This window comes from Histoplasma capsulatum, genomic scaffold (assembly GCF_000149585.1).
Source record: "Histoplasma capsulatum NAm1 scaffold_1 genomic scaffold, whole genome shotgun sequence".
Lineage (NCBI taxonomy): Eukaryota > Fungi > Ascomycota > Eurotiomycetes > Onygenales > Ajellomycetaceae > Histoplasma > Histoplasma mississippiense.
The window spans coordinates 7,021,553-7,034,775 of NW_001813982.1; the positions used below are offsets into that span (position 1 = coordinate 7,021,553).

Here is a 13,223-nt window from a genome sequence, read left to right on the forward strand (position 1 = left end):
TTTTAAAAGAAGCCTTGGCACATGTTGACGTTTCCCCCATTTTCAGCTTTCGGCGCCATGTCACTCTCTAGGCAGCCACAGCAATGGTAAAAGACCCCGATGAGATACCCATTACGTATCTTAACAAAGCCAAGCCTGCACAATGTCGATTCTAGATACTGCGCCAATGACATCAGGCGCACAGCCTTTGAAATATCGCACTTTTATCCGCGTTTGTTTTGAGAATGATGAACAACGCTCAAAGCCAGCCTATTGCTGGCAGTTATGGAAGGCGGGCCGTCGTTCCAACGAAGCACATCACCGGGATAGCCCCCCCCCCCCCCCCGAGACACTACTCGAAACTAACCTCTCTCCTCCAAAACCCCAAACAGGCGTTAAATCCTACACCGTCAGCCTCGAGTCTCAAACCGCAACCGTCTTCGCAGAACCTTCGCTCGAATACGACACCGTGCTCAGCACTATCAAGAAGACGGGCAAGACTGTGAATAGTGGCGAGGCGGATGGTGTGCAGAGGGACGTGTAATGGCTATATATATATATATATGTGCATATTCAGTGGCCTGATGCGCATATCAGGGCATGATGTCGGGTTGAGCGGGTTGGCGGGCCTGATCGCGCATGGCGCCCATCATTAAGGGCTTATATTCCTATTTCAGTTAACGGAAGGGACGGACCATAGCTGGAGAGGAAGAGAGGAAGATAACGCTGTATTTTCTTTTTCTTTTTTTTTTTTTCTTTTTTTTTTTTTTTCACGTTTTTCTTTGACGTTCACCTTTTGCATGGATGGATTCCCTACGTTATGATCAGCTCTCTTGATTTTTTGGATTTTTTTTTATGCATGAAGGGCTTTGGTAAGGAGGGCGGGAATACAGAGCGAGATCATCTCATTTCATTAATTGTCCCGGGCCTCTTACGGATTGCAATCGTGTCACATTACGGAGTAACTATCTATCGAAAAACAAGTTTTTAGAAATATTTGTTCTGATGATCCGCTACTCTATCATTGGCTTGACCTGCCATTCTAGATAGACCATTCCTGTCATGCAGCATACACTGTATACAGGAAATCGGCGGCCAAAATAGAACTCTTTTCTAGGATATTAATAAACCCATATCAATTGGCTCCATTGGAGTTTCAAGATATTATGTACAAGGCATTACATCAATTCTCTTCCCAGGCAAATTGGGGTATCGAGTAACTACTGTACAGTATTGCCGTACCGGGAGAGAGAATGACACAAATGGTAAAATGTAAATACCAAATAAGATATGTAGAGTAGCCATGATAGTCCCGGGGAATAGTGTAATCCGCGAAGATCGACAATTTCTCCACAATACACCAAACCACTTAATGCGAGTTTCCACCGCCCGTATATTGACTTCGTAGACATGTCACCGCTTGTCCTTGCTTTAATTATAATGCATTCCAACACCGGCTCTATAAACGCATAGATTTAAACTTTAAACTCTTTCTTTTGAGGAGAGGAAAATATTCTAGAAATCCAGGAGAAAGCGCTGTTTGTGAAAAATAATCCCTCTTAATCACCCAGAACGATGCTTGCGCGTTCGGGCGGGATTCGTTCATAGTATAACGGTGGGCTGCGAGGTCGCTTTCGCAGGCTGCCGTCTCGGATTAAGTGCTGCTGCATGCCATCGTCATTGTGGTACCTTCTACCAAATGATTTAGTTAGTTAATCAAGATCGAAACAGTGTAAAAAGAGACGAAGGAGGTAAACGGAAAGAACATCGATGTTAGTCGACTGGGCGCGGAAACAGATCATTTGTAAGAAAATCAAATCTGTCGCTTGATTGCATACCGTCCATCATCATCAATAGAGAGCCGACCAGTTCGCGAATCATAAAAAGCCGAAGAAGGCTGGGAAGGATTCAACATTGGGCGGCTATTTCGGGGAGGGAAATCTGAACCAACATAGAATGGACTATTGGGCTCAGGAACGGGAGCTACTCGAGAGGAAAATGTTTGTGCCGAATGAGAAAGATCCGGTTGTGATTCAGCTCGGACTCGGTCGTATGCCCTGAACGCACCACGGGGTACATGTCTTGTTTGGCGAGGGCTAGCTGGGGCTGCTTGCCTCCTTTGTGGCTCATGCCTGAAAGACCCATCCGCATCCTGCAAATTAACAGGACACACAAAGTCGTGAGAGTGAAGACTAGAAATTCGAGTATTTTCATCAGGAAAAAAATTTCGCCTAATGGAGGTTTCTTGTGCAACAAAAACTGGACGGCATGCATCCCTAAATGAATTTGGACCTCTTGGGTCTACAAAGTCTTCATAGTCAAAAACCTGACGTTGAGGACGATTGAAATTGGGAAAATGGTTAGGTCTGACGGGTCGCCCGTCATCCCTGACCATATCAAAACTAGGTTTATCAGATGCAGAGACAAAGCGAGGAGATTCTAAAATATTCTGACTGGAAAGACCGTGACGAGCACCATGGGAAATAGGAGCTTCATATCGACGTCCATGTTCGGGATGATCAGAGAAGCCACTGGAGAAATGTGAACTTGAGGGAATAGGATCAAGAGGCCTTTTAGCACCAATTGGAAGTCGCTCAAGATGGTGGCCCAGAACTTCAGGGCCCCCATTTGATGAGAGTGGTTTCTGCTCCGTGTGAAAAAAAGAAACATCCGAGGAACCTGGTTTACGATAAGCTGGGGGATCGTATGGCCCCAATGGTAAGGATATATATGCGCTGTCTCGATCTCTATCCACGGGAGATCTTCCACGAATAGTATTATATTCTACTCGTTGTCTTTTTTGTGAGAAGGTGTGGCTGTCTTTGTTAATGTCAATTACGTTCATCTTGCCTGAGACCTCCTCAATACGAGGGTTGGCAGGCTTCATCTGGTATGGTGGAAATTCATCTGGAACTCTTTTGCGGGGTAACAGGTCCGGCTGTTCCATTGTTTGGTTTCTGAAATGGCTAGGCGGCTCAGGTCCTTCAATTGATGGGAGCACGCAATGTTCCTGATACTCACTGATATCCCCTCCACGGTGGGAGGGAAAATGCAAATCTCCAGAAGGTATACGGTATCTCCTTTCATCGGGGTAATTTTCTAGTACATTTGGGGAGATAAGAGTAGGAGGCAACTGCTTGGGTTTTTGAACGATTATCTCCCGTTCGGGCCATGTGGAGATGTTGGCTCTTTCAAATATAGCACCATCAGCTAATTGGATTCGATCAGGCGGCCCTGCTCGAGATTTCTAATTTTCGGGTAAGTTGGTTGGTTGTTGTCAGTACCAATGATAAAGTAAGGGCAAGTACAAGTAGGGACCCGTCATATTATTGGTTTATACGAGTTAACTTACATTCGGTTCGAGAAAATATGGGCTGCTATCTAATGGCAGGGGATCGATCGTGTTCAGAGGTTGGTTAACGCGTGTTTCATTAGTAGAATCATAGAGTCGTGGAGGGCGCCATGCGCCGGTAATCGATTCAGAGACAAGAGGGCGTGTGGGGTGGCCATTCAGTCTTCCCGTTTCCTGCAAGGGATCCTGCATGGTAGGAGGAACGGAATAGCGATCAACCACATAGTTATCAGGCCTAACTATATCAGGTAAATATTCACCAGCTTTGTATCGGTTGCGGGCTCGATCCCAGGCTTGATATCGACTAAAGCCCCTACGATCCGGTCTTTTCTTGTCTGCAACCTTTCTCTTTCGCGAAGGCTGTGGTACAAATCTGAACCCAGATGGAGCTTCATCTTCAGAGAAATCCTGGACAGCTCCATGGTCACCAACGGGAAGGTTTCCATAGTTCATAGGCCTTGTTTGGAGTTCTCCTGTTAGGGCTTTATTCGATACAACCTCAACGCTCGATTGTCGACCCTCTCTGGAGAAGCTCTCGTCAGCAAGGTCACTCTCGTCTTCCTCGTCATCTTCGTCATCAGAAATAACAATAACCTCGCGGAATACATCTTCCAAAACGGTCTTGCCATTTTCATCGTCGCCTCGCCATTGAACTAGCTTAGCAAGAGTGGGCTCTTCAACCGCAGCTCTGGCATCCTGAAAAGAAGTGATTCTGAGTAGCCGATCATAGTCAGTATAGACGTGACGAATATGAGCTACAACAGCTAATTGCACGCGGCGCGCAAGCGGTAGTTCGACGGCAGTCCCGACTTTTCTTTTGCCCTAAAATTGAGTCAGCAACGAACCCCAACGTGGCGATCAACACACCTTTTGGAACGCCGTTTTGATTATCCGGTTCAAGTCTTTTGTCGGGATATTGGGGAATAAATCCTTGATTGCATCCTTCGCTTCCACGTTAATTGTATTTTGGGATACATCCGAAGCAGCCCGCTTTTCCCTACCAAGGTTCTTGGTCAGACGCCGAGAGGTCTTCGACGCTGCTTGGTATGGAACGACTTTCCCTGTCGACGAAAGAAATAGACCCCGTTCCATACAGATTGTTGCCACAACAACACTAGGGAAGTGATAACCAATCCTATGCACCTGTTGCGAAAGGTCGTGCATTCGTTGATGAGGCGTTGTCTAGAGATGTCAGTGACAAGAATACAAAATTCAAACTCGCAAGTGAAAGTTGGAGGACAGCCAACAGACCGAAACAGCAAAGACCTGGAGCCCATCTTGTCGACACATTTCCTTGCATGCATTAGTAAACTTGGGGTTGCCCGCAGGTATAAAGGTGTAGCCCGGAGGAGCCTTGGCTTCGAACGAGATCTGTGGGCCTTATGTTAAAAAGTTCTGATCCCAAGTCTCCGATATGGCTAAGTTAAGTCACATACAACACTGCGAAGTTTCTTTTTCTCTTGGGTAATGGTCTCCATTATAATTTTATGCTTTCGGATCTTGGGTTTTGGAACCCTGCTTCGAGCGCGCACGGCGGCTTGCGCCGACGTGGCTCGAGCAATCACCCGCGTCATATTTATCGGAGGGAAAGGGTTCACACGATACCAGTTTATAATCCGTAGTCTAGTACATACTCCTGACGACAGATGTGCAGATCAAAGGCACAAGAAGGTGTCGGGAAAGAAACAAAAACTTGGAAAACCTATATCATCAGTGTGCACGGTACATGAACGCACGCTGGGACTCAACAAATCCAGATAATGATATGAAGTTCCAGCATAATCATAGATATGCGGAGATTCTATTTCCTGAGCCCAGAAAGACACTGTCGTTGGGAGAACCGACGACTGATGTCGTGATGAGAAAGGAAGAAGAGTTGTGGTTCCAACAGTTGAGAAAGGGAAGATTGGAAGTGGGAAGGCTGGGCAAACGCTAGTCCTAAAATGGAAGCGCCGCAATCAGCATCTAAAAAGTGGGAAACTATATTACTAACACTACGGAGTAACTAACTAACTCCTAGTTGCTCGTATTTAACCACCGCTAACAGCACATTCAAAGCTCCGGTTAGGGTGAGGGTGAGAATTGGCTTGAGAGATAAGCACGAAATGGCCAAATCTATCATTGAAGTAATAGCGAGCATAATTTTGAACATAGCGAAACCACAGCAGCCAGGATACAAACTAGGTGGATATTGAACTCCACTGACCTTAGCACCAATGGGGATAAGCGTGGTATTTAACTTCTTGGCTTGTCAAATTCCGCTGCGAGCAATTTCGAAGGTGTTGAAATTACTTTGTAACCGTGCCAATTATACCGCCAAGAAGCGCCACCACGTCTTAATGAGTAATTACATTTAGCTTCAAATCACCCCGCATTCTATTTATATGAGATTGCCACGTATTAAGAATGGATTCCTCTTTCTTCTCTAATTTCTCATCTCTGGCATCCCATCTGACAATTCATGACTGTTAAAATATGTGGCACCCAATACCGATATTGCCACAAGAGCTCTTGTGGTGGCTCTTAAATCACCCTATTTTGGCAAGTCAAATGCTGAAATCACGAAAATCACCCAGATCTCAAAGAGTCAAATCAACTGTATATATAAACACACAATTGAACGTGGATTTAACCCTGAACTGCCTCATATTATACTTCGCGATGAATGGCTTAGAGATGCCTCCAAATCCGGCCGACCAACTCAGGGAAATGATAGCATTAAGGATGCTATTCTTGCAAAGGTTCAACATGATCGCTATGGACGAGAAAAGAGCTGTACTGATCTTGCCAATGAATTCAGTAATGAAGGAATTGAGATATCTTCTATGACTATATGGAGGATTCTTCGCAAAGCAGGCCTTCGAAAAACAAAGCCTACATGGAAGCCAGGACTCACTAAGAAGATGCGGTTAGATCGACTTCAATTCTGCCTGGAGCATAAGGATTGAACCTTGGAGGATTGGAAGAATGTCATATGGTCAGATGAAACCTCTGTTATTCTTCTTCATCGATGAGGTGGATATAGAATATGGCGTGCGCCTCATGAGGTGTATTCTCGAAGCTGTATATGTGAATGATGGAAGGGATCCTCTGAATTCATGTTCTGGGCCTGCTTCTCATATGACAAGAAGGGTCCATTACACTGTTGGAGCAGGGAAACCTTGCAGGAGCGTGCTCAATCCCTTGAGTATATTGAGACTTTAAACATGAAGATAGAACCTATAAAGAAGCAAGAATGGGAGCTCTCAAATGGCATACAAAGACTACAGATTGATTGTCAGCAGCCAGGTCAAAAACCAATATGGAAGTTCAAAAAAGCCACAGGCAAGCTATCTCGCGGAAAAGGTAGTGGAATTGATTGGTATTGCTATCAAGTTCAAATCCTCTTACCAAAGCTTTTCCCCTTTGCAAAAGAGTGTCAAATTGATCGTCTGAATACCATTGTGCAGGAGGATAAAGCCCCATCTCATGATCACTATATTCAATGTTATATGTACAACATTCATGGCATTCAACAGTTGCTTTGGTGTGGTAATTCGCCGGATCTCAATGCAATTGAAGCAGCTTGGCCTTGGATGAAGCGCAGAACGATGAAAAAGGGAGCTCCTAAGAATCACGCAGAAGCAGTTAGAGTATGGGATGGGAGCAGGCATGGAAGGATCTGCCACAGGAGAAGATACAGGCATGGATTGAGCGGATTCCTGTACATATTCAAAAGATTATAGAGTTAGAAGGTGGCAATGAGTATAGAGAAGGAAGGCGGCACGGGCAGGTGGAGGAATAGAATACTCAACTGACTACGCGGGGTGGCGGATTGGCAGGCAGATTAAATCAAGATCTGAATATTCAGTATAAAATACAGTGGGAATTTCTGCCAAGATTTGTGGCGCTGTCTAGCTGTCTTTTTGCCGGCGCAATTCTTTTGATAGCGCCCTCCGTAAAGGTAATAACACCGCAACGGTAATAACTTGAAATAGGTATCTTTTGTATGTGATTCTCATATAAAAGATACCTATTTTCATTTTTATGAAAATCATGAATATCTTCAACAATATAATAGATATGAGTTCTATATTATAATAGAAGTATATGATACATATTTCAAGTATATTACAATATTTTTTTCTAAATAAAAATATATCTAAAATGAATTTTACTAAATTCATTCAAATTCATCATAGCAGATTTCAAGTATAAGAGAATGAGAGAGATTTATTATTAAAAAAATATTGGGATATACTTAGAGCGTGATACATATACTTCAATTATAATATAGAACTCATATCTACTATAATGTTGAAGATATTCATGTTTTTCTATAAGTACTGTTTGTATGATGAACTCATACAAAAGGTACCTTTACCGTTGCGGTGTTATTACCTTTACGGTGTGGCGCACTCACTAATGGGAGGTAGTGAGATGCGCTTGGCACGGTTAGTTACTCATAACCCTATCAAATAGAGGAGGCCCTAGCCAGGTGGATTGCATTGAATGATACCTGAATTCATTTGGCATTTTAGTTGTGTCGCTGAGGCTACTAGTGCTTTCAGCCTAACTCCATCCCATCGCTTCCGTTTCTTCCAGCAATGTTTGTGTTGGGCACTAGTTGCCCAGGCGGCCCTCCACCGCACGTGATTACCCCTATATATAGTTAGCTAGCGATCGCACAATGAGAAGATCAACCATCCCACAGTTTGTGCTACCCTAGGCAGCTGCGATTGCCTTACCGATCCTGCAGTGAGCACGGTACTCTCCCCTTCTCCCCTCTTGCCATTCTTTCGAAAGAAAGAAAAATCATTATTTTATATCTTATGCTCATTCTTTGTCATAGATGTCGCTTACTGTCGCTGCGCTCGAAGCCCAATCCCGTAAAATTGCCGTCCTCCATGCTTACAGACATTTATATAGAACCGGCTTACAAACCATACGGTATTCCAGCCCTGCACGTCATGTCCTCCTCTGGACCCTCCGGAAATCGTTTCGAAACGGCACGTCAAAAGAGTTCAATCCCCAGAGAATTGTGAATACACTCGAATTTCTTCGACTGGCATCTAGTTCCACCAGCACTGAGCACAAGATCATCAAGAATCTTTTGCACGTCAGATTCTGGCAGCAACCCCAAAAGCTTGCGTTGGGAGATACCAAATTGTAAGATGAATTCCATCCAGGGATTGTACAATTTTTCTCCTTCTCCGCATCTAATAGTCCCACCAGTTTTGATGCCCAAACCGGAGCACGTTCCCAGATGAGGAGTGCAGCATACAGGCCATTCGAGATGACTCTGAAGATGCTTAATGAAAGCCTTGGTCTCTGTCTTAAATGAGGAAATAGCTCGTGCATTTACCTTCATCGGGACATCCCATTGCCATATCGGAAGATTCTGGCAAACCAACCACGCCTCAAATATGTCATTGGGTAAGAATTAAGACTCTCAAATCAACCGTGAGTTAGCCGCAATTGGATCTCGCAGAGCTTTGAGGCCTAACCACATAAGTACACGAGGAAAGAATAGAACGTCAAATGGTAGCAAGGGAATTGATAGTGTTACCATCTACTTCCCCTTTAGCTAGCATGACGGTTGCAACATGCATGATCGTGCATCCTTGACTAGTATATAAAATCTACCAATCAATCCAGTAGATGAACCAAACAATCTGTAAATTAACATAAATATAAACACAAAAAAAGGAAACAATCCCTTGCACATCTAGATCCCACAAATTACAGCATATTCCTATATTCTGTGCTACGGAATCAGTCCATGTTGTTTGCTGTTGGCCCTCGTTGGACACTTGGCCTGGACGGCGCCATGTCATGTGCTGATGTCAGACGTCACATTAAATACACGCTTCAACCTGCCTCAACGCGACACCAACAGCTGGGATTTGGAGGAGAGATATATACTAATACTTATATAAATAACTTCACCTCCCTGCCTGGCGCTGTCCCCTTTTCTGCTCAATGAGCAGGTATATTTCGTCTTACTTGTCCGAACCACTACTTCGGAGAGCCCGCCAACTGCACGGGTCGCTCTCAGATCAATCAGATACTGGGCCTGAAACGCAACGGACTCGGCCAGGAAATGGCGAATCTCGAGGTGAGGTAGGCGTCACTGGCATGGCCAATTCTAATCGTTCGATTGATGTGCGCCACATGCCTAGCGGGGGTGAGGTTTCCTTTGCTATCCCGGAGGAGGTATCGCATTCCTCCACCCCTCATTATGAAGACGACCATGCATATCGTCATTCCGACATTGATGCCAGGGATCCATCCCTTCCACTGCACCATTTCTCGGCACGGACCCACGTAGCGGTGCTAGAAGAAACGGACGGCACCGCTGAGCGGCCTTTCTCGGACTCAATTGATAGAATGAGTCAACCTCAAACTCCACTCTCGGGACCTGTGCATGTGGATTCTTCTTCCAGGACTATTGGCTCGAATGTCAGAATAGGAGGAATAGTCCAAGCTAGAGAGCCTGATGGAAGAAGCAGTGGTCATAGCGAGCTACATCATGCTGCTGATTTTCATTTGGAAGTGAAAAGTGGGTCAGCGCTGCCGGAGGATGATGGAATGAAGACGCTGAGGGAAAAGATTCACAATATTCGGGATGCAAAAATTTCTAATGCGGAAAAGGCCAGGTTGATACATGCCCTTATGACAGAGAATTACAATTCATCTCTACACAAGAGGTATAGCAAGTCACGTTCACCTACCAGCTGTCATGATCAAGAGCGGCCGTGGACACCGGTGTCAAGTAGTAAACGATCTTCGGGTCCTTTTTCCATGTCCCCTACTTCGCCCACGTCTGCTTCTTCACTCGGGTTTCCCTATCATCTCACTGATGATGATCTACGACCAAGTTACGCGCCTCGACATGACTCATCATCAGATCTATCTGGCGAGAGCATCATTTCGTTCCCAAAAGAATCCGCAAACGATGACGCGGTGGAAGAGGAGAATCTCCAATTAGGCTGTCAACATTATAAGAGGAAAGTAAAACTTCAATGTTATACATGCAAGGCCTGGTACCCTTGCAGATTTTGTCACGACCAAGAAGAAGATCACGTTCTAATTCGAAGAGCGACTCAAAACATGCTCTGCATGGTTTGTCGCACTCCGCAAGCGGCCGGGCTATGGTGCAAATCGTGCGGCATCCAGGCCGCCTGCTACTACTGCTCGGTGTGCAAACTCTGGGATAACGACAGCCAGAAAAGCATTTACCACTGTAACGATTGCGGGATTTGTCGTATCGGTCAAGGGATCGGTAAGGATTATTATCACTGCAAGGTATATCTTGTTCCCATGTTGGTAATTCCGAGTTTCAGCTAACGCCCAATTAGACCTGCTCTGTCTGTATACCAATCTCTATCCAGCAGACTCACAGATGTATCGAACGTTCAACCCAATGTGACTGTCCAATCTGTGGTGACTACATGTTCACCTCTCCCGAGACGGTCATATTCATGAAGTGCGGCCATAGTATCCACCAGAAGTGCTTTTCCCAATATTCAACAACATCATATCGATGTCCCATTTGCAGCAAAACCATTGCAAATATGGAAGCCCATTTTAGAAGCCTAGATCGTGCAATCAAAGACCAGCCAATGCCTCCAGATTTTATGGATACAAGAGCACTAATATCATGCAACGACTGTTCTGCGAAGTCCGCTGTCCAGTACCACTGGCTGGGGTTGAAATGCGAAATGTAAGTCAATCTCGTTTCATATGCTATGCATTATTTACTGACTATTGCTGCAGATGTTACTCTTACAACACAACGCAAATACAACTCCTCACTGCCAATGATAACAATGATGAGAATACCCACCATCGTGAAGCTAATGAAATCTGCAACATATCCCGTAACATAACCGTACCAACTCGGATGACCAGATTGCCACCAAACTCCGACGAGAACCACACACCAACTGAAACTACATTTCTTTCAACTATGTCAAGGTCAGTCCCGGCACATGATTCCAATATCATCCTTGGAACTATTCAGTCTACGGACCAAACAACAAGTTATCGTCGATCCTTCTCCACCATACCTCTACGAACTGTCCCTGCAGTGATAGGAAAATAGTTTGGCCTTCGTCGACAGCGTGATTCGTTTTGGTCTTCCTCGGGCCCCCCGCCAATGATGAGGATAAGAACAGGTCAACCAATAATGATGACGAAGACATCGACTTTTTGGGGTAGCAAAGCTTCCAGGCCTACATTTGGGATATTTGGCGATGGAAAGGATGATGATGAAGTAGTATTGTTCGAAGACGAAAGCGAGAACACTGATGGCTCTGATTATTCTAACAATGATGGACACCAGGAAGATACAGAAGATGAGGATGAAGACGATATTGATGAAATTGACATATTCGGACATCGGTGAAACAATACGAGCCGGGAAATTGCCAAAATGGCTTTAATAATTAAACTGAAGAAAATCAAAGCAAACCGAATTCCGCAGTTGGACTGGAAAGTTCTCTTATCCGGAACTAACGTTGACGATGAAAAAGAATGATAGGGCATTTGCATGCAAAAGAGTTGGAGAGCGTTCGACAAATCTGGCTCTGGTGACATATGTGGCACTCTACTTCCTCGGGATACCAAAACGCTTTCTCGAACCCTGGCGCATAACTGCATCGATCGGCCATAGTCACCTCGGGATTGGATAACTGATATATATAACTCCAGTTCATGAGCCGGTGTTTTCCCTCTCGAGCCAACGAAAATCCGAATACGTCATTAGCCACATGTATATATGCAATATCCGCGCAAACATACGTGCATTTGCCATATTCTAGCGTTGGATATATAGAGCAACGGACCTGCATTTCTCACGACCATTATTGTCGAATCATTATCATCACGATTATGATTACTACAATATTATTGCTACTATCCCTTACGAATCACGTAAAGGAGTCATCCCTCCCTCCAGCCACTGAAAACGAGACGCACGCACGCACGCACGCACGCACGTCTTTCTACGCCGAAGAGTTCTCGATGGCCTACCCATCGTTCCAAAAGGCCTCTATAAGATCAAATCATATGCTGGAGAAACAGATATCCAATACACACACACCTATATATACCTAGACGCTGCTTTTGTCTCCTTGTATCCGTCGTCCTCCCCTATTATCTCGAGGCCTGAGCTGATTATTTTGCGAAACCTTTCTTATCTGGAAAGAAACGAGTGGGGCGGATCGGGTGCGATCCCCTGGTGGGAACACCCCGTCGTGGGCTTTCAAAATGTATTTATATCCATATGTTTCACTTCTTGATATCATCCTCTAATTGGCTATATTAGTTTACATCACTTTTTATTTTTCCCACTTTTCATGCTATTAGTTAGCTCCGGGTTGATGGGCAGATATGTATTTGCAGAAGCGAATATACATTCAGTAGTAACCTTGTTATATATACTCTAGGATGTGTTCAACCGTCTCGTTGATATATATAATATATATGTATATATATATTTTTTATAGATACGATGCGCTGGTGTATTTTGCTATTTTAATTTTATATAGAGCGCATTCGACATGGCCATTGATTATTATACAACATGGATACTTCGGATGTCAATAGAGAGAGGAATAAGGCGAAAATCACCACTTCCCAATATTAGCAATCCCCTCTACGAATCCGAGTTCCTCCCTCTCCGAAACGAAAAGAATCTTTCAAAATATCTAATAAACCCGCAAAACACCCCAATCCTGTTTAAAACCCTGCCGCTCTCTTCTTCTTCCTCTCCTTCACAGCCTTCTTACTAGCCGCATTCCTGCCGCCAAATAGTCCCCTCTCAACCTGCGTCATCGGCACATCCCCTTCCTCCGTAAGTTGGCTGCTCTGCACCATCATCTGTGGGACGGCACTAGTTCGCAAAAAC

The 13,223-nt window shown here is 44.6% G+C and overlaps 6 protein-coding genes across 6 annotated transcripts in view; 4 read left to right on the top strand and 2 right to left on the bottom strand.

Moving 5' to 3' along the window:
* The window catches only part of HCAG_01997 (predicted protein), a gene marked incomplete at both ends in the record, with an annotated part of 1,073 nt that extends 438 nt beyond the window's left edge, over positions 1–635 (top strand). The window contains 2 exons of the mRNA XM_001544900.1: positions 372–503; positions 577–635. Of these exons, the coding sequence (XP_001544950.1) occupies positions 372–503; positions 577–635 (191 nt within the window). The remainder of the gene's footprint in view (positions 1–371; positions 504–576) is intronic.
* A 903-nt stretch (positions 636–1,538) lies between these two features.
* HCAG_01998 (predicted protein) lies at positions 1,539–5,483 on the bottom strand (the record flags this gene model as incomplete). Its single annotated transcript, XM_001544901.1, has 8 exons — positions 1,539–1,671; positions 1,818–3,226; positions 3,332–4,153; positions 4,199–4,513; positions 4,583–4,702; positions 4,768–4,954; positions 5,221–5,269; positions 5,342–5,483. 8 exons carry the CDS (start codon positions 5,481–5,483, stop codon positions 1,539–1,541), a joined length of 3,177 nt encoding a protein of 1,058 aa, XP_001544951.1.
* A 1,097-nt stretch (positions 5,484–6,580) lies between these two features.
* HCAG_01999 (predicted protein) lies at positions 6,581–6,766 on the top strand (the record flags this gene model as incomplete). Its single annotated transcript, XM_001544902.1, has 1 exon — positions 6,581–6,766. The coding sequence occupies one exon, from the start codon at positions 6,581–6,583 to the stop codon at positions 6,764–6,766; it is 186 nt and encodes a 61-aa protein (XP_001544952.1).
* Positions 6,767–7,673: 907 nt separating this feature from the next.
* On the bottom strand, positions 7,674–8,105 carry HCAG_02000 (predicted protein; the record flags this gene model as incomplete). The annotated part of the gene is made up of 3 exons (XM_001544903.1): positions 7,674–7,732; positions 7,830–7,972; positions 8,059–8,105. The coding sequence occupies 3 exons, from the start codon at positions 8,103–8,105 to the stop codon at positions 7,674–7,676; spliced, it is 249 nt and encodes an 82-aa protein (XP_001544953.1).
* Positions 8,106–8,162: 57 nt separating this feature from the next.
* On the top strand, positions 8,163–8,654 carry HCAG_02001 (predicted protein; the record flags this gene model as incomplete). Its single annotated transcript, XM_001544904.1, has 2 exons — positions 8,163–8,479; positions 8,546–8,654. The coding sequence occupies 2 exons, from the start codon at positions 8,163–8,165 to the stop codon at positions 8,652–8,654; spliced, it is 426 nt and encodes a 141-aa protein (XP_001544954.1).
* A 759-nt stretch (positions 8,655–9,413) lies between these two features.
* On the top strand, positions 9,414–11,720 carry HCAG_02002 (predicted protein; the record flags this gene model as incomplete). The annotated part of the gene is made up of 5 exons (XM_001544905.1): positions 9,414–9,433; positions 9,493–10,618; positions 10,672–11,036; positions 11,090–11,290; positions 11,534–11,720. 5 exons carry the CDS (start codon positions 9,414–9,416, stop codon positions 11,718–11,720), a joined length of 1,899 nt encoding a protein of 632 aa, XP_001544955.1.
* Positions 11,721–13,223: the final 1,503 nt, after the last annotated feature.